At 46.7% G+C, this 25,759-nt stretch overlaps 1 protein-coding gene across 1 annotated transcript in view; it reads right to left on the minus strand.

The window, feature by feature from the left end:
• Positions 1 to 25,759, minus strand: part of DNAH7 (dynein axonemal heavy chain 7) — a 1,812,153-nt gene that overhangs the window by 1,449,471 nt on the left and 336,923 nt on the right. Inside the window, exons 15-16 of the mRNA XM_086955398.1 lie at positions 23,126 to 23,350; positions 17,678 to 17,824 (exon numbers count right to left, since the gene is read on the minus strand). Of these exons, the coding sequence (XP_086811524.1) occupies positions 17,678 to 17,824; positions 23,126 to 23,350 (372 nt within the window). The remainder of the gene's footprint in view (positions 1 to 17,677; positions 17,825 to 23,125; positions 23,351 to 25,759) is intronic.

Raw genomic sequence — 25,759 nt, forward strand, 5'->3', positions numbered from 1 at the left:
CAACCTGGCAACCGCACCCACTTGCCAGGCCCTAACCTTCCCTTTTCTTACATGTAAGGCACCCCTAAGGTAGGCCCAAGGAACCTCTAGGGGAACGGTGCAGTGTATGTGAAAGGTAGGACATGTACTGGTATGTGTGTGACATGTCCTGATAGTGAAATACTCTGCATTTAATTATGCGCTATTGCAAGGACTAGTTCTCCCGTAGGCTATCATTGGAGCTACCTAATACCTCACATGTTACACGTGTAACTTCCAATTAGGAGCAGCTAAAGATTTGGAGTTTGAGCTCTCTGAACTTAGAATGTAATAACACACCTTTCAGTATAGGTGGTTTTTAAATTGTGGGTTTGAAAATGCCACTTTTAGAAAATAGGCATGTTCCTGTTTAACCATCCTGTGTGCCTCTGCCTGCTTGTGGATTCGCAGTCTGGTTTTAGACTGACATGGGCTGTTTGTGCATTCACTCCAGACACTCACACAAAGGGAGCTAAGGTGTGCCCAACATATGAGCCGTCCTGGGCTAGAGTGGTGGGAGGAGTTGTCACTAACACCTGAATAGGCTGTGGCTAACCTGAGCAATGCTGTCTCCGCTCCCTGTAGTGAGGCTGGACCAAGGAGGACAGAACTGATTTTTTACTGAGAATGAGAGACTTTCTTACAAAGACTTCAAAGGGAAAAAGGTGTATTAGAATTAGACCTAAAACCCCAGCCTTTTGGATCAAGAGGACCCTGCCAAGAAGATGAGCTAAAGAGCTGCTAGGAGGAGCACTGCCCCTTTGCTGTTTGTTGCTTTATTCGGTTGGCTTGCAGTTGCTGCTTCTGTCTGTGGGCAATGGAAAGGACTGGACTTTTGCCTTGCTGTGTTATCCTGCTTAAGAAGATTCTCCAAGGGCTTGATGTAGAGCTTGCCTCCTGGAGTTTCGACCTGGCGTGGAGTGCTAAATCCAGTTCTGGGCCCTTGGAGCTGTCCTTGCTGCAAAGAACTACAAAGAACTTAAGAAACCTACAAAGTCAATGCTTTGCCCTTCTTGCAGCTATATCTTCCGACAGAGCACCGCCGTGCGGGAGAAGATCCCGATGCACAGCCCTCTGCAGCCAAAGAAACCGACACAGTACCTGTCAGTGGCCCAAAGAACCACCCACACAGAGTTCTAAACACCAGTCTCTGAAGTCCGAGACACCCCCACCAACTCCAATGCAGGCCCTGCTGTGTGGCTACAAGAAATGACGCATGGTGGGGCAGCGGCTGAATAAATCGATGCAGCATCTGTTTGCTGCCGCTGCATTAACATCCGATATAGAATAACAATGGTTATTCTATATCGAACTGTACCCAGGTCCGCAAACTCATATTGGGTTAACCCCTTACCTGTAATTGCTGAATTAACCTCCAGCGCATCCCATGCTTCGTGCCTGTGCACCATGCAGCACCCGCAGACCAGAACGGTCTTGGAATAGATGCATCACTTCCCCCTACAGTCCAGATTCAATGCATCACTTCTGCATGCAGTAGAACTGTTGCATTGCCACCCCAAGTACTCATGAACTGATGCATCTCTGTGTTTTCCGATGCTTCCTTACTCCGCAGGTGTTTTGAGTTGGTGATTTTGAATCATTTGAGGTACTTGTGTAAAAATCATGCATCCATAGATTTCTATAGACAGAATTTGCTGACACCTCTTTAGGTCATATTTTGAGTTTTGTAGGTTAGCTTTTTGTCATTTTGGTCTTGTTTGGTATAGCTAACGATGCTTTATCTTTCTAAATTGGTGGGGTATGCATTTGAAGTGTTTTCACTGTATTACTGTGTGTCTTATGTGCAAATACTTTTCAGATTGCATCTGAGATAGGCCTGAATGCTTGTGCAAAGCTACCAAGGGGATGAGCAGGGGTTATCTTGGGTGTGAAAACCCCCTTATTCTGGCTTGAACAGGGTGCAACCCAATACCAACTAGAGGCCTCCATTTCGAACAGCTACGCCTCACCTCTTTTGTCCCCCCAATCCCCCTTTGTGTCGGCTCATCCAAGGTACTGTTCAATGAGCCACGGCTGGTCCATGTATCCGACCAAGCTCCAACGAGGTCCACCTGAACTTTAGGATTTGCCCCGGTCAGGCGTGAGCAGATAGCCCCGGTTGACGCTATTTATTTCTAATCACTACCAAACAGTTTTTTCTTTAAAAATGTATATCTTGACTTCTATTTATTGGAAATGTGTTGTTTTGGCCTTGTTTTACTCATAAAAATATTAGTTAATATTCTAAACTGGAGTGGAGACCTTTCATCGTGTTTCCACTGTGTTACTGTCTGTTGTGTGCACAAATACTTTACACATTGCCTCCTATTTAAACTTGACTGCTCTGTACCAAACTACCAGAGGGTGAGCAGAGGTTAATTTAGAGTGTGTTACTGACTTACCCTGACTGGGATTGAGGTTCCAGCTTGGACAGCGTACACACCTCTGTCAACCACAACCCCAATTTCGAACACTGCTGATCTGCAATGAGGATGGAGCTTGTATTTGAACAGTTCGTACAATGATTGGTGTACGCTACTATCTATATCTCAGACCAATTCTAAAGTTTTCTGACTGGCATTTTTTATGTTTTCCAAAAATCATGTCTCTGTCTGGAACAGCAGCATCTACACCTGCAAAAATGGATTTTGAGCTAACTAAGATGGAGACCTACACTGTGGTCCAGCTCAAGAATTTCTGAAGGCTACTAAAGGCTTCACAAGTAAGGAGGAACTGTGAAAGATGCTGAGGTCATGGTTAGAACCTTGGGATGCAGTACCTGTAACCCCAAAGGATGATGAGGAGGAACTGGATGGTGATGATGAGCTAGATCAGGGTTCACTGGAGAGTCTGACTGCCTGTGGCGCAGGGGGCCAACAGCCTGCAAGGAGAGATAGTTACCCCCAGGAAAGGAAGCAGCATATTATCCAGAGGCCTGTCCCCAGCGGAGCTACAGGACAGGTAGGAGGAGTGAACATTTTAAGTGAAGCTTGCTAATTTAAGTTGGAGAAGAAGAGACTTGCTCAAGAGGTGAGTCTGGACAAAAAGGCCAGGAGGACTGCTTTCAGTCAAGATGGTGGAAGCATTTCATCAGTGTCCTCTGACAATAGAGTACAAATACCAAGGGTCTGGGTGCCTGATTATGGAGAGGCTTATGAGATTGCTTAGCAGATGGACAAGATCCCTGAGGGGGGTTAGGAGGCTAGAGTGTCGAAGCATATCCCTACTGAGGGGTGGGGCACCCTACTATGCATGTTTAGTCACTGTTTGACAAAGCTGCACCAGCACTTGATTAATAGTAAGCTCTCTGTTCCAATCGAGCTTGCTAAAAAGATGGACCTCTGGATCAGCACCAGGGATCGATAGAAGGTACCATGGACTCTGGGCCTTTTATCACCAACAATCCAAACATCATATTAACTTAAACTGGGTTGTGTCCTTGCTCTGCTATTATATAATATTTCTATTGTGGATTTAGACAGGTTGTGGCAGGCTCAGTTTCTCCTATAACAAAGTCTTCAAACAACAGAATTACCTCCTTGCAATATGCCAACTACATTGTTTTTTAAGCAAAACAGAAATGGCCTAGCATTACTTCTTAAGGGCCCTTGCTCGATGTTTTGGGCACATCGGACCCACAGTGTTATATACCAAAGATTGAAGGATAATCGAAAAGTCACACCAAGGGCAATCCTGATACACACTTAATTTTTCATTAGCAGATCTATCACACAGCCCATATCACCAATCTGGCGAAGGATGGCATACACACCTTCTTTGTTTGAACCAATTTTGTCATTGGCTAGTCAAATGTCGCTGCCAAGTACAACAACTAATTTTGCGATTCCTATCAATAGGACCCCAGGTTTTCTTCCGGTGAGAAGAGGCATATGCACTTAAATATATACCTTGGTGGAGCAAATCATTGTACTGTTATCTCATGGGCCAAAAGTGGCCTATCAGATAACAAATGACTCACTCACAATTAAGCTAAACCTATTATATATAACTTTAATGCTCTTGCAGCCACACCTTTTTCTTCTTTTCTTATATTCTTTCTTTGAACATGACAATAAATATAACAACTAGGGCTTGGGTGCACACCACTGATTCTGCTCAAGTTTAAGAATGAAAACATTGCCATAGCTAATGCCTATCAATGTTAGAGAATAGGGTCAGTCGACCCTAAGAAGCACTCTGTTTTTTCAGACTCCTCCCTATTATGTAGGCTGGGAGCAATAGAATGTCCTCGCCGTTGGAGTAGCGATGGCTGGGGGAAGGCATGGGTCTGGGATATTTGGGTCAAGTTTAAAAAAACAAAAAAAATATTCCCTAAGCAGCAGAACAGTTTACAATAAGAAGCCATGGAAGGATCCATGAGGACCCGGGGAATATATACAATCTCAATTGACGTAAGAATCTATACCTGGAATTTGAACGGTCTCCTCGCTAGTAATAAACTTCATATGGTGCAAGAAGAGCTTAGGTACCTGGGGTTTTGTGTCATCAGGAGACACATCTATCTAAATACAACAAGGGAAAGCTGGGTGAATTGGGATTTAGGGTTTTAGTTGCTACACAACACAAAATCCTCAGTTGGGTGGGGTTACGCTTTTGGTTAAAGGCTGCACCTAGCAAGTTCAGAAAAAAAAACTCAATATTAAGGGGTGTTGTCGGCCTACCAGTGGGACTATATAAAGGGATGGTGGACAAGGTGGCTTCGCATTTGCTAGCCATGTTCCGGGAGGCATGGTACGGGGATACCTGCCGAAAGAATAGCAGACAGTCACAATATTAGTTCTACATAAGAAGGGCAAACCGCCGGCGAACTGTGGCTCATATAGGCCTATATTGTTGCTAAATGTAGAGGCTAAGGTGCTATTGGTGACCAGACCGTGCAAAATCATTTGGTCAATTGCACATCTTGATCAATTGGGCTTTATGCCACACAGAAGCACCCGTCTTAATTTACAGCATTTATTTGGAGTGCTTCATGTAACCGAGCAGCCTCAGACAGACCCAGTGGTCGTAATGTCTCTTGACGAGAAGACCAAGTTACTTACCTTCGGTAATGATTTTTCTGGTAGATACAGTATCTGCCTGTGGATTCCTCACCTTGTGAATATCCCCCTTGGGTGAGCAACATTCGGAAATTCTTTTTTGTAGCTTTGCGCCGACGTGGACTTGGACGTCACAGAGACACGGCATGGCTCGCGACTCCGCTGACGTCACCAACGCCTACAATAGGCCCACGCCGGCGTGATGACATCAGTTCCGCCCTTATTTCCATGCCTTCGAGGCACATGGACGGACCAATGACAGTAGATATATACACAGTATACACAGTACACAATAGTCAAGGTAACACACACAGTGTGAAGCAAATGCAGAAAACATTTGAAATAACACATTTTCTTGATCATGAAGTAAAAACATTACAGTAATTCTGGTATACAAGAGTGGACAACGGGGAGGCGGGCGGGTCAGTGAGGAATCCACAGGCAGATACTGTATCTACCAGAAAAAGCGTTACCGAAGGTAAGTAACTTGTTCTTCTGATAGATACATCTGCCAGTGGCTTCCTCACCTTGTGAATAGAGTCCCACAGCAGTCCCCACTCCCGGAGGAGGGTGTCCACTCTGTCCAGTCCTGGAGAAATAGAGCGCGCAAAGTGACCCTCCCTCCTCACTTCGGTATCTAAGCAGTAATGCTTCGCGAAAGTGTGGAGGGAGGTCCAAGTCGTGGCTCTGCAAATATCCTCTACAGGCACACCTCTAGCCAATGCTGGGGTTGACAACTTAGCCCTTGTAGAATGAGCCCGTATACCCTCTGGTGGTTCCTTACTGGCCAAAGAGTAGCAAATCCTAATGCAGAGGACGATCTATCTTGATAATGTTCTTTTATGGACCGCTCTTCCTTTTTTACAACCAGCAAAACCAATGAAGAGCTGGTCATCCATACGACAGTCTTTCGTTCTGTCCATGTAGAAGCTTACAGCCCTCTTAGGGTCTATACGATGCAGTCTCTCCTCCTCCTTGGAAGGGTAAGGGGGAGGATAAAAGGTAGGAAGGGTAATGGATTGACCAAGGTGGAATGGAGTCACCACCTTAGGGAGAAAAGAAGCCCTTTTCCTAAGAACCATTCGATCAGCATGAATGGTCAAGAATGGGGGCTCGGAACTAAGAGCTTGAAGCTCACTTACCCTCCTTGCTGAGGTTATTGCAACGAGGAAGACGGTCTTTAGAGTGAAGAGCCTCATAGGACATTTGTGAAGGGGCACAAAGGGAGCACCCATCAAAAAGGTCAAGACAAGATTTAAGTCCCACTGAGGCACAATAAAAGGAATAGGAGGGAACTTATTTGTGAGGCCCTTCAAAAACCTCAAAACTACAGGAGACTTAAAAAGAGATGGCTGGTCTGGCAAGCAGAGAAATGCCAATAGCGCTGAAAGATAGCCCTTAACTGTGGCAACAGCAAGCCCTTGCTGCGCCAGAGAGAGAGCAAACTGGAGAACATCAGATAAATGGGCTTTCAAAGGGTCAATTGTTTTCTCTCCACACCATGCGACAAATCTTCACCATCTGTAAGAATATATGGACTTAGTGGAGTCACGCCTGGCTGATAAAATGACATCCACCACATCAGGCGGGAGAGAAAAGGAATTCAGGTTGCCCTGTTCAATCTCCAGGCATGAAGGTGTAATGTCTGGAGGTGGGGGTGTAGAACCTGCCCCTCCATCTGAGAGAGGAGGTCTGCCCTGAGAGGGAGACGGAGCGGCGGGTGAGAGGAGTGGTGGAGAAGATCTGTATACCACACCCTTCTCGGCCAATCCGGGGCGACCAATATAACTTGGGCCCTGTCTTGGCGAATCTTCCTCAGAACCCGAGGAATCAAGGGTATGGGAGGAAACGCATAAAGGAGTTGTGAGCCCCAACTCAACTGACATGCGTCCCCCAAGGCTCCCTGCATCGGAAACTGGAGACTTCAGAATGACAGGCAGTGAGCATTCTCGCAAGTGGCGAACAGGTCCACCTGAGGTGTTCCCCACGTCCGAAAGACGCGACGAACTACCTCTGGATAAAGCCTCCACTCGTGGTCGGCTTAGAACTGCAGACTGAGACTGTCTGCACGCACGTTCAGAACCCCGGCCAGATGATTTGCCATCAGACAAATCTGATAATCCTGAACCCAGGACCAGAGACGCAGAGCCTCTCTGCAGAGACACTGCGACCCTACCCATCCCTGCTTGTTGACATACCACAGGGTGGAGAAGTGTGGCTCAAAGGTTAGAGCGGCAGACCCTGATGCAGAGGTCTAGCCCAGGACCAGGGTTCAATTCCCTGCCTCGGCGGGTCTTGGGCTCAAAAATTCCACGGACCTGATAATTCTCGCCTCGGTGCCTATTCTAATCATGGAGTCCCACTCTGCAACTCTGGGCAATAGCTTACTTAATCTCCACAACGGCCCCCACAACGCTAAGGATGCCTGGCCTTCACCCTGGGGGTGCCCAGGAGTGGACGCCTCACAGGGAAAGCCAGGACGGGTTCCACAGCGATATTCGTACAAGCGCCTTGAGACCCTTGCGGGTGGGTAGTGCGCTATACAAGTATTCAATTTACATAGCGGTGGTGTCGTCCGTCAGGACTCACCATGAAGGGAAGGGAGGAAGGCCTTGAGCGCCAGAAGTATCGCCCGCAATTCCTGAAGGTTGATGTGAAGCAACCTTTCCTCTGGAGACCAAAGACCCTTGATCTCCAGATCCCCCAGATGAGCACCCCACCCTAGAGTGGATGCATTAGTTATTACTGTGGCCACCGATGGAGGCAGTTGGAAAGGCTTTCGTTGAGACAGATTGCCCTTCATGCTCCACCAAGACAGATCTGCTGCAGTTTCTCTGGAGATCCTGATAGACTCTGTGAGATCTCCGTTGTGTTGATACCACTGTCTGCGGAGGCACCACTAGTCTGCCCTCATGTGCCAGCGTGCATGGTTGACCAGCAGAATGAAGGAAGCCATCAGACCGAGCAGACGAAGGACCTTCAAGACTGGAACGACCGCTCCATTGTGAAATAAAGGAATCATTTCCTGTATGTCGCAAATCCGTTGTGGAGGAGGGAATGCCCGACATACAGTTGTATCCAGTACCGCACCAATGAACAGGTTGAGCTGGGAGGGCACCAGGTGAGATTTGGGTACATTTATCGAAAAACCCAACCTGTACAACAACTGAGTTGTGACTTGCAGATGACGGAGCACTTTCTCTGGAGATTCCGCCTTGATTAGCCAATCGTCCAGATAAGGGAATACTGGAATCCCTGACCTTCTGACATGTTCAGCCACCACAGCCAATATTATTAAATGTACAAAGCCTCTGACACCATAGATTACACAGGTTATTTTTTGTTCAAGTCCTATTTATTGACTGTGAACGCTATTTATCTTAGCACATTATTTTAGAGTTCAAACAGGTACACATGGGGTGTGAACAGCTCAGCTTAGAGTATCTCCTTATGGCATAAAGTGCATTCACTATTTACAACAACATGAAAAAACAATTGCAAAATTACAGTGGAAAAATAAATTCAAGCAATCCACAAAAAAGCAAAGTAAGTTAATGTGACAACAAAATCCTATTTACAAATGGTATTTCAAGGTCCTACCATAAATCTAAGAGAGATTGTGTTAGTGTCCCAGGGGAATATTATCAATTTGTCCCTCAAAGGGAAACGTTAGTTATCCTGTATCTTGCCAGGGACAATCATATCTTCAAAATTATTAGATGCCTGATTGTGAGATACGCCTCTCACTATATGTCCCAAGTATCTAATTGGATCATGTGGCTAATGTCTCTCCTGGCAATCGAGTTGAGCCTACGCGTTTCGACCTGGATAGAAATCTTGACAGGATAAGGGTTTTAAGGCAGGTCTTCATCAGGGCTCACAGTAGGTGTAGGGGATCGTCATGTCACACCCGGGTGTGGAAAAATCGGTACTGCATTCTTTGAGTGCTGGTGAATATCAGTAGGCGGGGTTTTTTTCACTAGCCGGAGTGGCTGTGTGTCCGCAGTCTTTAGTTACTGGGGAAATCCGGAAACATCCCTTGAGGTGCCTCAGCGTTGCCGTCGCGGGACGGGTTCTCTGCACAGTGGAGGAGCAAGGGGTCATTCGATTCCCGGCGTCTCCTCGTTGGCGTGTTGCTTCTCTCTACGCCACCTCTGTGCCACCACAGCCATCACCTTGGTAAAGACTCGAGGCGCAGTAGTAAGACCAAACGGAAGGACCACAAACTGGAAAAGCTGCAATCCCACCGTAAAACGGAGATACTTCCTGTGCAACTTCAGGATCGGGATGTGAAAATACGCATCCTGCAAGTCGATCGACACCATCCAGTCTTCTTCCAGCAGCGCTTGAAGAACCTGCGCAAGAGTGAGCATCTTGAACCTCTCCTGCTTCAGGTAAAGGTTCAAGATCCTGAGATCCAGGATTGGACGAAGTCTGCCATCCTTCTTGGAGATCAGGAAATACCGGGAGTAGCATCCCTGACCCCTTTCCTGCTCCGGAACCACCTCTATTGCACTTTTTCTCAACAGTGCCAGGACTTCCTCCTGCAGGAGCATCAGGCGGTCTTCCGAGCAAAAACCCTGGCAAGTTCCGACGTGACCGATTCCCAATCCCGTAGAAAATAGGTAAGCCGACCCCCTACAGGACCCGCATGATCCGGAATGGCGGATCTAGGACTGCTTTGCTGTAGTAGGAGGGGGGGGTGGGTAGAAGAAGAGGAAGAGGAGGAGGAGACCTGACGTCCTCGAGGACGACCTCTTTGTTTTCCCCTGTAAGATTTATACAATGGATTTTATTGCTGCTGTTGTTGCTGAGATTGCTTGTAGGGACGAAAAGAAGATCTTCCAAAGCCCCTATATCTTTTTCCCACAGATCCTCTAGTTTGCAAACCTAAAGATCTGGCTGTAGCCCTGCTGTCCTTGAACCTCTCCAATGCAGCATCAGCTTTGTTACCGAAAAGGCCTGAGCCATCAAAGGGCAAATCCATTAAAGCAGCCTGAACATCTGCAGAGAACTCGGACGTCTTCAGCCAGGCAGCTCTTCTAGTGGCAATCGAAGATCCCATGACTCTAGCCACTGAATCCGCTGTGTCCATACCGCTCTGTATGACCTGCCGAGCAGCAGCCTGCGTGTCAGAAACCACTTCATCAAAATTCTTTCTGTCCTCCTCAGGAAGCTTAGGAGACAGCTGTTTAACAGTATCCATCAAAGCATGGATATATCGACCCAGTAAATAAGTGGCATTTTTAGATTTTAAGGCCATACTGCCTGACGAAAACACTTTTTTTGCATTTTGGACCTGCTTTTTTGAATCCTTATCACCAGGTACCTGGGAAAATGCACCTGCACATCTTTTAGAGAAGGCAGCTTGTACTACCAAACTCTCTGGTAAGGGATGAGTAGACAAAAATTGAGGGTCGCCAGGAGCCACTGTATAACTCCTTGCAACAGCCTTAGAAACAGCAGGAGCCGTAAGTGGTCTATTCCATACATCCAAGATGGTATCTGTTATAGCCTCAGTAAAAGGAAGAATAGGGTCAACTACAGATGAAGGAGAATGGAGGACTTCAGTCAGAATGTTCGACTTGTACTCGACATATGGCAAAGTCAAATTCAACAAATCAGCAGCCTTTTTAATTACCACATGGTAGGGAGCCACATCTTTAGAAGGAGCATCAGGCACAGTGGCCAACTCCCAATCAGGAGACAGTTAAAGACCAATGGTATCTCGAAGTTCGTCAAAATAATCATCCTGATCTTGAAGCTCTCCTTCTTCAATTTCAGCTTCCCCATAACTCTTCTCCTCCAAAAGGCGCTGCGCCTTACGCCTCGACCACTCAATTCGAATTGACGTTGTCGGATCCGGAATCGACTCCGAAGGAACCGGAGTCGGCGTCAAATGTGGAGCCGACGTCGAACAAGGAGCTGGAGCCGGCGTCGAACTTTGATTTACATCTCGAGGTCGTAACCGGCGTCGATGACTTCGGTGATGCCGAGAGATGCCAAGGAGGAGCTGGAGCCGGCATAAACGGCAAGAATGGCGCTGGAGCATAGGCTTGGGGAACCCCCAAATTGTATGCCAACGGACCCACGGGACCAACCGGTGCTGCAGAGGGGTACATGGCTCTCGCATAAACACCATACATGGTGTTTAAAAAATGCGAAGGGTCCTGTCCTGGATCCGGAAAAGGAGGATACAAACACACCGGCTGCTCCCGAGGAGGCTGCATCAGAGTCGACTTCTCTTGTTCTATTTGTTCCTTGGTTTGGTGAACCGGAGTCGTCGAGACCTGAGGAACAGGAACTTCTTCCTCTTCATGTCCCGAAGATTGAGACGGATCCGGAGACGGATTCGGCACCGGAGGCGGTGAATGCTCCCAAGACTCCAAAGGCGAGGCCGCACCTTCAGGATTCTGAGCTGGAGAGGGAGCTACCATGTCCTTACGATGTCTTCTAGAAGCCGACTTCGTTTTAGAATCCGACTCCTTACCGGAATGGTGCCTTGAACTATGCTTCCTTCTCTTATGCTTCTTCTTTGACAATCTAGAAGAATGTCCCGAAGTCGACTTCGAAGCAGACCCCGACGGGACCTCGATTTCGACGCCAACTTTGACTTCGGGCCTCTTGATCTCGATCTCGAGCTCTTTCTTGCATCCTTACCCTTCAATTTGGCAACAAGAAGTTTTGCTTCACGTTCCCGAAGAGCCTTTGGGTTCATCTTCAAACAGGATCGACAACCTTGAAGGTCGTGATCCGAACTCAGACACCATAGACAGTCACCATGCGGATCCGTAATGGACATCATCTTTCCGCATGAATCACATGGCTTAAACCCAGTCTTCTTCGACGACATCACAACAGAAGACAGCAACACGAAGATATACAGAAAAACTCTCAATAGTAACAAAGTTACTATCAACTCAACAGAAGATCCCTCGAAACCGTTAGCGTCGACTACGCAGAAAAAAGGGAACGGATGTAATCACGCCGACGTAGGTCTAATAAGGAGTCAGTGACGTCAGTCGGAGTCGCGCGCGATGTCGTGCTCCTATGACGTTGTCCACGCAGGCGTGCTACAAAAGAATTTTCCGAACGTTGCTGACACAGGGGGATATTCACAAGGTAGGAATCCACTGGCAGATGTATCCATCAGAAGATGGTGTATGATAGCATTGAATGGAACTATATATTTTCCTCCGTGCCACGGTTGAGCCTTGGCCCAAAATGTTGTGGCTGGATCCGGCTCCTCTAAGAGGAACAGGTACCTTAGGTGCAGGTCAATGGAGAGGTCTCCTGAGTTTTTGGCCCGCAAAAGGGCACAAGGCAGGGCTGCCCCCTGTACCCCATGATATTTTCCCAGGCCCTAGAGCCACTTGCGGTCTGTATCTGGAAGGACCCGCTGCTGAAGAGCATGAGGTGCAGCAGGGAATGGGAAGAATGAATCTCACTCTACGCTGAAAAACCTCACCCATCCTACCCTCTCCATCAGCAGGAATCTTCATATATTTTATCTTTTTGGCAGCTACTCAGGATATTGCATCAACTGTTAAAAGTCACTGGTCTTGCCCCTATCGGGTGATATCAAGTGGCTCCCCGGTACTGCACGGCATCTCTGGTGAGAGTATCCTATACCTGGGAATACATCTTTCCCGAGACCCCCAGGAATTTGTGTACAAGAACCTTCTCCCGCAACTAGAGAGGCTGAGAGGGGAGGTCATGCACTGTGGTACTTTGCCGCTATCCTTGATGAGCAGTGCTGCATTATACAAGATGGTGACACTCCCGCATCTGATCCATGTCCTCCAAAACACTCCGTACAGGGTCCCACAGGAGTTCTTCCAGAAAATTGAGCACAGAGTCTGTTCATTGATGTGGAAGTGGGTATCACCGCGCATTTTGCTCTCCAAACTTCGGAAGAGGTCTATGATGGTGTGATTGCGGTTCCAGATATAATCAAATATTACTGTGCAGCCCAGTTGCTTGTAGTAAACGACTGCGTTTTCACAGACTTCCAGTAGCTGGCATCGAGAGGTGATGGGTCGTAGAGGCCATGAGACAATCATCTACCAGAGGATGAAAGAGCGAGGGTTGCCAAACAATAGTTAGAATATGGAGGGAGGAGACACATTTCTTGGGCTGTAATGGCAACTAATAGGAATAGAAAACTTGGGAGATGTCTTGTGGGACCAGGCCTTCACATCGTTTGAAACCCTGAAAGAAGAATTTGAGTTCGGGGAAGCAGAAAGATAGAAGCAACTAGGGCAAATCCTGCGGAGAGACTTTGCCTCTAGAGGATCGTCTCCTTGCAAAACACATTCCCAACAAGGCGTTTTCCAGTACGTACCGGAAGCTGGTCAACAATGCCCCTGATCCGCTAGTGGCATTGCTGGAAGGCTGGGTGGGGGATCTTGGTGGCCTAGAGGATGATGACTGGGTGAAAGCAATTTAAAGTCCACATGAGATAGCAGTAAGGGCTAGATTTCACCTGGTCCAGCTTAGAATTCTATATCGATTTTACTACTCAAGGACCCAGTTAGCTAAAATTGGGAGGGCAACCACATTGACATGCCTCCGGGAGAGTGGACAAGAGGGCACATTTTTTTTCACACTCGGTAGGAATGCCCTGTTATACCGGACTATTGGCATGGGTTCACTGCTGTCCTGTTCCGTGTAATGTCACTTGCGATCACACTGGACGCAAATTGGCTTCTACTGGCAGTGTCGGGGGAGTCCAGGTCAAAATAGCAGAAAATTTGCTGCTGCTGGCTGTGGGGCTGACCAAGTGGGATACTGTGAGAGAGTGGGGTAGTGGAGATCCACTAAGCCACACAGATTGGAAGTCTGACCTAGATTGGTGCCAGAGAGATGAGAAGGTTTATCAAAGCAGGGTCTGCCCCAAGAAGTAGGAAAAGGTGTGAGGAGCCAGGCAAGCTTATAGGGGGTAATAATGGGCAGGGATTGCATTCCAGGGGACAGAAGATTCTATATGTTAGATGGGAGTTGGACAACTGCCATGTAAAATGCGATGGGCCTTGAAAACGCCACTTGTGATTGTGGTTCATGCTCTGTTTTTGGATGCTGTCATTTCATAACTGGTACAAACGGGGGTGGTGATGGACGGAGCATCTGAACCAATCAAACACTCAAACCCAGTCAACAGATCTGGGTTTAATCCATCACCGTTCTTTAGCCCACTCTGCCACCCAAGTTCAGACATGGCCAAATGCAAAACACTCTGACCCTGTACCTCATGGGAACAGCCCAGCCCGAACTGCCAAGCCATGCCTTCCCTGGATGGAAACAAGCTTCCTAGGACCGGTTTCTGGCATTACAGCCGTCTTCAGCCAGGCTTACTTGAATCCAATGGCAAAGTGAGCAAGGGACTCACGTCTGAGCATACCCTGCCAACTTATGCCGAACAAAGCGGTACAAAAGGGTGTGGTGATGGACGGAGCATCTGAACCAATCAAACACTCACACCCAGTCAACAGATCTGGGTTTAATCCATCACCGTTCTTTAGTCCACTCTGTCACCCCAGTTCAGACATGGCCATATGCAAATCAGTCTGACCCTGTGCCTCAAGGGAACAGTCGAGCCCAAACTGCCAAGCCAGGCAGGGCCCCTAGAGTGGCACTGAAAACGCGAACAAAAAGTTGGTACGAGGAGGTATAGCGTTGCCAGACCTCAAGCTTGATTATTGGGCCTCACAGCTGGTGGTGGTAAACCATTGGATATACTACCCACCTACTGACCTGGCTTATGCCCTGGACAGGTACCAAACAGAACGTTCGGGTAACTTGGGGGCCCTATACTCGTACAATAAGAAGAAGAGGTACGTCGGCCCCACCTCTCACACAATAGGGATTTGACGCCAAGCGAATGCTAGGCTGGGCTTGGCTTGGCTAGCACACTTACCAAGGCAACTCCACTGTGGTATACCCAAAAATTAGGCATGATGTGTTATCAACCTGGGTTCGACAAGTGGGACATGATTGGGATCTCAGTGGTGAAAGATTTGGTTAAAAAGGGCTCAATACTTAAATTTGAGGAACTCCGGAGGCATCATCAAATGGCTCTGGGGGAAGTATTGAGATACCCACAAAGAAGGCACGCCTTACAAGCAGCCTTTCCAAACTTTGAGGACATACTGGACTAATCGCCACTAGAGGATCGCTTGCTGGATAGGCCACTACACTCCAAAGCCATACCTTTAACATATAAAAAACTGAGTAACAATCTGCCTGATAGTTTTGGTAAGCGTAAGGAGCAGTGGGAGAGAGACTTGGGATCAATTGATGGGGAGGATTGGCGATCGGCCCTCATTTCCCCTAGAGAAGCAGCCATCTCACTCCGATTTAGACTGATACAGCTTAGGATTTTATACCGGTCCTATATGACAGGGATAACCTTGGCCAAAATAGGCGCAAGGCCAGATGACCTCTGTTTCAGGGGCTGCCGACAGCCAGCTACCTTATTCCATTCTATCTGGGACTGCCCGGTTGTCCATCATTTCTGGGAGGAAGCCACAAATCACATACAGACAGCACTGGGAATGGCAGTAGTGCGGACACCGCAACTGGGATTACTAAACATCTGGGCCGCAACTGACCTTACTGAAATCGAACCACAGATGGTTACGTTAGGATACACACTGGTAAAGTGGAAACTGGCGAAGCGGTTCCGAGGGGGGCGACTCCACCTTCCACTTTTTTGTGGGTGAAAGAACTAGATAGATGCATGATAGCGGAGAAAGAAGTATTCATAACCCGGGGGTGCCCAAAAAATTGGACAGGAAATGGACCAAAAGGAATGTTTATCGTGGAGACATTTGTCTATCCCCAATGGTGGAGTTGGAAATGCGCAGAACTGTAGACAAAGATGTGAAGAATGAATGTAAATGCTTTGATAACTCCTGTATACTGTATCAAGATATGAGTAACTAGTTAATATTATCAATCGGTAACGTCTGTATGATTGTCATAAATTTCAATAAAACATTTAATGAAAAAAAGATTGCATGTATCAGGAAGATGTACATAATAACCCTCAATACATCAATGCTGGACATTCAATAAGGAGCCTTTTAATAGAATTCACTTATTAAGTTTATATGATGAAAGGTATTTCGTCCAAGTCAATGAACACTCATCTTCATCTATCAGCGTAGGCCGTAGGGGAAAGTCCAAATGCAGTAATGAGAGGGTTGAACTGGTACTTTACTTCATCAGGGAAAAGTGGGATATATCTACTCGCAATATTTTAGGAGCTCTTTAATAATAATAAAACACAAACAGTGTATTATAATATAGGAAAAAGAATGTATTATTTCCACTTTCATTCTCTCAAAGTACTAAATTGAAATATATCTGAAAAGGCTACATCCCGGGAAAGCTTAACTCACTTCCTATATTAAAGAAGCCAAGATAGATAAGAGAACACCATCAAAATGCCACATTTTGGAAAGAAACATTACAAAGCAAGAGCTAAGGAAAGAAATAAAGAGACACCTTTCGGGGAAAGCAACAGGTCCAGAGTCAATTCCTGCAGAATTTTACCAGGCATTTTGATCAATTCCCACTTCTGTTTCATTATCTCTTCTTAACCTTTTTGATAATAATAAATGTGAAGTCCCTTGCTCTTGAAAGATAACTCATATAGCCATATTCCTTAACAAAAAGAGAAAGCTCCCGTAAATTGCAGCTCTTATTGTGCAATTTCTTTTATACTGGCGAGGGCCCAGCAGCTCTCCCAACAGCACAATTTTACAAACCAAGCTTTGGCAAATAGATTCAAAAGGCTTGTAGCCCCTGCTAGACCTGTTGGCTTTGCCAGTGATTGCTTAACTTAGGTCCCTCTTGTGGTATAAATTCAGTTACCTTGAGCTTCCTGGAACGCTTGCTGTCATGAGGGGCGATGCCGGGGGACGTTATCTCTTGGGTTATTTTGCCCCATCTCTGTCTGAAGTACCCCTGTGGCAGATTTTGCAGCCACACAATACCCAATGATGCTGTGTCTACAGCCCTGTCAAGTTCCCGAGGTCCATGTGGGATGCCTCATCCAGTCCAAGCTTTTTATTATTTTATTCTGGAAGTAGTGTTATTTATTTTATTATAAAACCGGATTACAAGAACCAAAATTCTAAGAAAAAACCTGGACTGGATTAGCACATCACGCATGAACCTGGAAAAATTTGCAGATATGTTGCTAGTGACACATTTAGCCACCGGGACAAGCACAAATTTCGATATGGGATAAAACTAATATTTGCATTGTAATTTGGTAGTCACACCGAAGTGTGAGAAAAGAAAAGAAACAAATTGTGTAAGTCTGATGCAAAAGTGAGGGTAGACAATGAAAGAAAATATTGAAGGAGGACCCGAAACAAGAAATGAGAGTTAGGACGTAAAAGGGCATCCTGGGAACACAATCTACATTCAGAGATAGAAAAAAATCAAATCGATCAATTAAACTGTGTAAACAGATTAAAGGTAACAAGGAACCAAAAAGCTGTTATGAAAGATACTTTCTTTATAAAAGGAACCGAGATTACGATTTATTTTAAAATGATGTATGTACCGCCAACAATATTAGTGCATACCTTTGTAACTGCTGCATCCAGCTTTGCATTCAGTGCCTGAGCTTTTCTCAGATATTTGTTGACCTCCTGGACATCGCCAAATGTAGAAAATTCTTCAATTTGTTTAGCATAGCTCTCCAGCTCCTCCACAAATCGTTCACTACGCAGCTACCATAAAGACAAAATGTTTTTTAAATCAATTAACAGGGCTAAAGGTCATGGCAGCGAAATTGTAGCATTGGTTAGAAATATTTCAAAATCTCAAAACTTAGGGCCTTATTATTTACAGTTTGATGGAGCATAGGAATGCCATAAGCCAGTGGTCCTCCGCTCCACAAAAGCAGGCCTGCCAACTCAAAAGAAATCATCACCTTGTGAGGAGAGGGCGGAGCCTCGCACCAAGATGCACCTATAAAGCACTTGTGCCCCAGCCCTCCTCCAAGCACCGTCCTCCAAAGAAAAAAATAAAACCTTGCTGAGACTGGTGTCGATGTCCTGGGGCGTTTTCGCGCCACTTAATGGACGTGGGCAGTTCAAAACCGATTAAAACGAGTGGCAAATCGAATGTTTGTAGTGGTTTTCAGCTCGTTTTCCATGCAACGTGTGATATCGGCTCTACACAGGATGAGCGTGCGGAGAGACAATATCGTGTGTCACACTGTGGAACAGTGTGAGTTGGCAGGCTTGCAAAACCCACAGCCATCCCACTTCCACAAATTTCTATGTAAATTCAGGGGAAATGCTGGGTTACCATTGGCAGAGATCCTCTGGCATTGCCAGCGGCAATCAGAGGTCCGCCTTCCACAGGTCCCTTAATTTCCAGTGACAGTCATGTGATACTTTTGGGGTCGTCACTACTGTCACTTACTTATCCTGCTCGTATCCGCCATGCAATTTAGGGTGAACAACGGGAAGGATAAATGTTAAAGGGCCAAAACATACACAAATAAAGCTCCCAGCACGGTAGGGTCTTTTACTTGTACGGGGAAAACAAACACCCGCCTTGAGAGTTTCTTTCTCTGTATGAAAAAAGAGGCAAAAATAGCACCTAATATGTCTGCTTTATTTTGTTAATTAGTTCATGTTTAGACAGATATGCCGAATGTAAATGTTGGTACTATGCAAATGAGTGTTGCAAAAATGATTTTATTTCATTGACCACTGGATCTAAAATTGAAGCAAAAATGTAGGGACACTAGCATCCTGACACGTTTTAGCCTGAGCACTTTAATTAGAAGGGATTGCCCTGGTGCAAAATGTCTTCAGAGTGGCATGGGGCAAACTGAACACCCTTGTCTTTCTTTTGTTTTTAGGGGCAAAAGAGGTAAGTGACTAGATTTTAACTGATGTTTTTGTACCTCAACGATCCTGTTCAATGAGCTCTTAATAAGGGGTTTTGCACACATGGTGCATACATATAGTAATGCTGCCCAACCATGTCTATGGCTAACACTGATGATTTGGGCTTCTTCATCCTACTGCACAGGGGCTCGTGGATTCAGGTTAGTCTTTTCTGTGATAGACCTGCAGCCAGGTAAGTCTATGCTTCTGGTAAAGACTCAACCAGGTCAAACTTAGAAAGCATTAAGGTAATGTTAACTATGCCCCGCAGCCACCGCATAAACAAGTAAAGTACTATTAAAGTGCTGCAAGTTAAATAGAATATTAAGTTTAACATTTTTGTATTTAAGCTGGAGTTCTCTTTCATTCTCACTCCTCTGAAGAAAACAGAGAACAGAGAGTGTTCTTTATTGTGCATTTGTCCTATAAAAGGCAGAAAAGAACTACAAAGACCAGCAGACTAGAAAGGTGGGTTGACACTTTTTATGACATTCAGCCTATAGATATGAGGCCATTCATCAAGGATGTAGCAGTAAGTGCACTGTTAGGAACAGATGCATGAACAAATTAACTCAGGAAGGGTTCAGGATGTGATGGAGGGAAACTACCCATGGGTTATGGAACATCATTCATTCAAGGGCTGGAATTTTAACTCAAAGGCAACTGAATAGTTCAATACGTTCAAGGTTTATATAGGACACTGGCGTAGAAAGTTACAGAACCAAAACAGACTACCATGTGCACATTATACAAGGGGTAAGCAGGCTACGGCTGCATCACTAAGGAATGCCCCTTTAACAGATTCAGATTCCAGAGTTGATTCCCAAGTGGGTCTTGCGGCTTTGAAAATCCCTTTAGTTGATCATGTGTTCAGGTGTACTGTGGTCTTTCCCACTCTTTGTGGTTTTCTGCCACACATTGAGGATATTGACTTGCTGTTCTATTCTATTCTAGTGGGTTTGACTATTAATGAAGATCCCATGATACAGAAATAAAGTAAACTGACTTGAGAACCCAACTGAGCCCCGTCTGCTCCCGTCCCGTGCGTGATGTGGGAGGGTTGGAGGCCAAAGCGCCATCCAGGTGCGCCTCAAGCTCCTGAGTGCATTGTTCCATTTTCCACGTTTCTAAGTGTGTCAAGCATCGCCTTTTCAACCTGCTTCCGACGCAACCAAGGGTCGAACCGTTAGCCTATTCATCCACAGTCCAAGGCTCTCCGCACTGAACCACACCGGGCACTCCAATCTGCACCTCAAATGTTGATGCATGCATTGAGTCACCAGCGCACTTCAATCGCCCTGCCTTGTCATGGCAGCCTCTCGTTTCCCGCAGCAACCCCGCGGCCAGCCCTGCCGGCATGCCGCAACGCTCCGATCTAATGCACCGGTGCTTGAATAATGGGGCCCGGGGTGAGCCTGTACGACATGGCCCTGCTATCCAGTACATTGCATTCATGCCTACTTAGTTGACTGACACAAAGACCACAGGAGCGTCCCCGAGGTATAGCCGGTAACCAAAAGCCACTTACAACCATTTTAAACACTGAGGCCATGTGTTACATAAGGACACATTCATATGTTAGACACAGGGGGATTTACAAATTTGCCCTGAAGCAGTGGAGCGTGGTTGCCGATTATCGAAACCAGTCTCCCGGATTTTGCGGTTGAAGGGACTAAACTAAATTATTTACCACACTATCCCGATAGCATGGAGGCCATGCGTTACATAAGGACACATTCATATGTTAGGCACAGGGAGATCTACTAATTTGACCTGAAGCAGTGGGGCGTGGTTGCCGATTATCGAACCCAGTTCCACAGATTTTGATGTTGACAGTACTAAACTCAACTATTCACCACACTATCCTGATAGCGATCTGAACAACAGAACGAGTGCTGGGCGTACCCCACTCTACACACGCCCCCTGTGTGTGCAGCGGCCTGCACTAGAAACGTCGCATGCCTGGGTCAGTGGGGGGGGGAGGGGTACGCTGCGAGAAAGCGAAAGAAGCATGAGAAGCAGGGCACCCCATAAATGGTTGCCTGGGGCCAGATTGTTGACGGGCAACCCGTAGTGGGAGGTGAAATACATTTCAACGAAGGGTGCTGGATTATGAGCAGCGCACTTTACATGAGCACCAGTTTTGTTACAGTTGAACACATTCATTTTTTGTCAGGCACATTAAGAGATTAAGTGATTTGTTCAGTATCACAGTATCTGAGCACCCATGCCGAGACTCGAACCAAGTTCCTCAGCTTCGAGGTCGACTGCTCTAGCCGCGAGGCTGCACTCTCCCCTTGCTGAGGGTAGGAGGTGATAATGCACCGTCCGTGCTCTGCGCTGGGCCACCGGATTACCACGTGGTTGCAGATGAAAGAAGCGTAATTTTGAACGCATTGATATCGCACCTTATAAACCTAAAAGGCCCCAGGGATTAACTATCGTAGCGGCGACGAGTGAGTCTCCACTGTAGTGTGTGACCGGAAGGGCGCTGTATCTAAATGTTTCCCTATGCGAGCCGCGTTTATGCTCATGCCCGGTTACCAGAAATAGTGCTGCGGTCCTGGCGGGAGGAAAAATTCCAAGGGCACGAACAGAAAGCAAACTTCCGTCAACTAAGCCGCCTGAACTGGGCCTCGAACCCTGGCCCAGTTCAGGCGGCTTAGTTGATGCTCTACCGACTGAGCCATCCAGGCTCTCGAAAGAAGCATGAGAAGCAGGGCACCCCCACAAATGGTTGCCTGGGGCCAGGTTGTCGACGGGCAACCCGTAGTGGGAGGTGAAATACATTTCAAACCAGGGTGCTGGAACTACGAGCAATGGAGGAGCCAATCAATCTGTAGCAGTCACTCGGTTATGCAACAACAAATTGCACATTATGCCGCTCGCAGCTCCTGCCCTGATCAATATAACCTATTCTACCATTCACACATACTAACCCTGAACACATGTCTCGGGGACTCGAACTCTCAACCCCCAGCTCCTGGTCAGAGGCCCCATCGATTTGACCACGAGCGCATTTCTTTGGGGCGGGGGGGGGGGGATAGAGCCCATCCGCGGCGGGACAAACTCGCGCCAAAAAAGGCAGCATAGGGACTCCCGGAGTCACAGGGATTCCACGGAGATGCGGGACTCAGCCCAGAGAATCCCATGCACTTGTGTGCCTTCTACGTGCCCTCGTGTGCATCATGCTGGGCTCCACGCTCCCCCCTCGCCCACCATGCACGCCTCAAACTAGCCCGTGGCCTTGGCCAGACAGTTATCGCTCCCCACCCCACAGCAATCCCAGTAGGGGTCGGGACGGTAGCCCGGGGAGGACGAGTTTTCCGGCCCATGACCTCCTCTCAATCGCGGCACGCCTCACGAGGCACGAGGGGGGGGGGCATCTGAGACCCCTGCAAGGCCTCAGCCAAGCTGCTACCGGCCTCAGCGGCCCGCAGCTAAGCGGGCTGCCATGCCCAGCTGCAACCCCAGAAGGGGTGAGCGGGCACGAGGGTGGCTATACACACGGACTCACCGAGTTCGTGCAGCGCATCAGGCAGGCAGCAGGCTGATCGGTGAGCAAAAGAGGTCGATCTGGGGGGCAGCAGGGGCCTAAATACCCAGGCCGCCCCCAAGCGTGAGCCATACCCCGGATGTACACACGGTGCCCCCGCCCAGGGGAGGGGCTGGTGAGCCAGCCCGAGCCTTCCCCTCCTTGGGACCAGGAGGAGGAGGGGTGCTCCGACTAGTGGGCACTAAAAGGCTGCCCTGCTGATGTCCCCCTGTGGGGGACGCGGACAGCGGCATTCTCACAGTTCTGCCACGTTTCTATTTGGAAGGGTAGAGCATTTACAGAGTTCGAGCTCCAATGGGCGTGGATTTAATTCTGATAGTACTAAGCCTTTAATTCCGAGTTTACAACATTTTAAATTCAGTATAATTAGCCTGTGATAAGTTTAAGAGTATTTAATCTGCACTTTTAAATGTATTTTTCAGATAGATTTAAATAAGGATATATAATTATTGTGCTATGGGATTCTGGGCACAGCTGAAACTATTCTAGTGTTTATTGAATTATTGAAGTTCCCAAGACAAAGAAATGCCCCCAAAACCAACAGCATTCATATGACATATTCTCAGTCTAACCTTAAGTCCATCCTGGTATTGTTCTGTCTTCTCCTTTATTATTTTTCTGTGTTGTTCAAAAATCTCCTCCATTCTTCCGTGCCATTGAAATGTATTGTTGTGCAAACGAATATCCGCTGGGGAGAAAACGGCATAATCGACCAAAAATGTAAGGCGGTTTTTGGCATCGATCAGTTTCTGCTCCAAATCAACCATCTCATGTTTTTCTACGTGTTGCACATAAGCCTGGAGAGGAAGAAATAGATATGATGCTTAGAATTTCATTAAAACACTGAATTTTGAATACCTGTAACTGAGCAACATTACACCGTAAAACTGATGGGTTTCATCCGAAATGCTTGTGAAAGTCTTTTGTGTGCTGGACTTGGCCCTTTCTGCAGAGTCATCCCCAAAGCTTTTGCTTTCACCCTCCTGTTTACTGAAGCCGTTTTTATTGGCTTTTAGAACTCCACCCACTTGATCACGCTTGTGCTCTCTCCGTTAGATATGGCAAAATTGGCTTACACCCAAATTGAAGATACCGAAGAACAAGTTACTTACCTTTATTAATGCTTTTTCCGATACCTGTCTTTCTGAATATTCTGTATGTGACCATCCCAAGCGCCAGGACTGGATCCAAAAACAAGTTCTTTACAAAGCCTCCCCATTCACACAAGGCGAATATGCCTAACTCTACAGTTGATGGTGTAATAGACAGTATAAATGAATCAACAGTGCTTGTGATGCAGTTTGTTGTTTTTTTTCTACACCCCAACCAACAATCAAGTGAGAAAGCAGCACTAGGAATAAGATTATAACCTCTCTCCGAAAAAAATGGCAAGAAAGCCTCAAGGAATCTACTCTCAAGGGGACTGATAGTCGGCCTAGGGTAGGTACCAGACCGGGCTGCTCTTGGACGGTATTTGGTTCCCCTCGCATCTTTAGCAAGCACACCGGCCTGTCCCTGATGGGGTTCATTTACCTAAACCTTCCGGTGCAACTTGTTTCTGGAAGGTATAGATTCTTTACCTCACACATGACTGTTTTTTTCACACTACTAAAGTATACTGATATAAAGGGACGTGACTTTTTGCTTGCCATTACACATCTAGCCGCCCCCTTGAGAGTAGATGAGGATTACAGGTTCTGAAGAATTGCCGAGATCCCTTTGGACTTTATTAAAGGTAAGAAACATGTTGACTCTTTGCACAACTCACTAGAACTGATACGGGTCATGACTTTTTAGGTCTCTGCTAGGCAGCGCATGCGCTGTCTCGTCGAGAGATGCTGTATACACTATAGTGGGGGAAGCTCCACCCACTTTCCGCCCATCTTTGTGATTGGCTTTATTCATAAAATCTGCACTCTGATTGGTGTTTGGCTTTTTAGTCCAGCCTCCTGATGCCTATGTCGTCATTTTGCTCCTTGTGAGGCAGTTGGCCCCTTTACTCAAACACAATTTTCTGTCCTTTGTCCTCCCCGCCACACAGTTGCGCAATTCATCACTTTTCGCATCACCCTTGACCCCACTCGCATTTGTGCCTTCTTAAACTACCGCACTCCTATTTGTAATGCAATATATCTCGCGTAAATCCGAGTCAAATTACATTGCAAATGCTTGTTTGAAAGTAGTGCACAGTCTTTTAGAGGCAGGCCCCGGCACCGGAAAAGAAAGCTCGGTTGCTCCGGAAGTCTTTTTTTACATGGAGCCTGAGCCAGCAATCTAGCGCTGCTCTTAGTTTCTTGTATTGTCTCCCTCGCCCGCCGTCCGTGCCTCCGCAGCAGGCCGACAGGACCACCCCTGCCTCTCGTGGACGCCCCAAGACCCGCAGCATCAATGGAAGACCGGCAGCATTCTACTTCCCAATGAGATCTTTATATCATACGCCCTCTCCTCATGTTCTGTGTTTGGTAAAGTGTAAAATACGTCAAAAACTACTTTTTGAGCAGCTTTGGAAGTGCCTTATTGATCGAGAATATTGATCGAGTTGAACCGCTGCGGATTTTGTGCTTGCTGCTTGGTTTGGAGTTTATCACTGCTAACCTCGTAGCTCTGCAGTCACTGCTGTGATTAATCTGTTGCTTCTTATACTACTGACACCAATGTTATGTCACTGCTCTTGCTACTTTTTTACGAATTATACTGTTACTACTAATGTACTATTGCTGCTGTCACAAAGCTACTCGCGCCCCTATTACTGCTCTCCTGCTGCTATTCTGTTCTTCTCCTATATTACTGTTACTGCTATCCTGTTAACTGCTAATACTGCTGTGAGTGCCTACTGCTGCCTTTGCTAATCCTGACACTTCTGTCCTACTCACACTTCTGTGACTGTTGTCCTCCTCACACTACTATCACTGCTGTTTTACTTACACTACTTTCAATGCTCTCTTGCTAACTTTTATCACTGCTCTCCTGGTAGCTTAACTGCTATCACTACTCTACTGCTCATGCTTACTTCTTTACTAGTAAAACTGCTGCATTACTATTCTGCTACTTCTGAAGTCATTGCTAACCTGCTAATTTATTCATCTGATACCACACACATTATATTAATATATTTAAAATAGCAACTGCACCACTAAGCTCATTAGTATGCTGAGACCAATTGAGATTGCCAATGCTTTTTTGAGTCTGTTTTTATTCATGGCCCA

Source organism: Lissotriton vulgaris, chromosome 2_1 (assembly GCF_964263255.1).
Source record: "Lissotriton vulgaris chromosome 2_1, aLisVul1.2, whole genome shotgun sequence".
Classification (NCBI taxonomy): Eukaryota; Metazoa; Chordata; class Amphibia; order Caudata; family Salamandridae; genus Lissotriton; species Lissotriton vulgaris.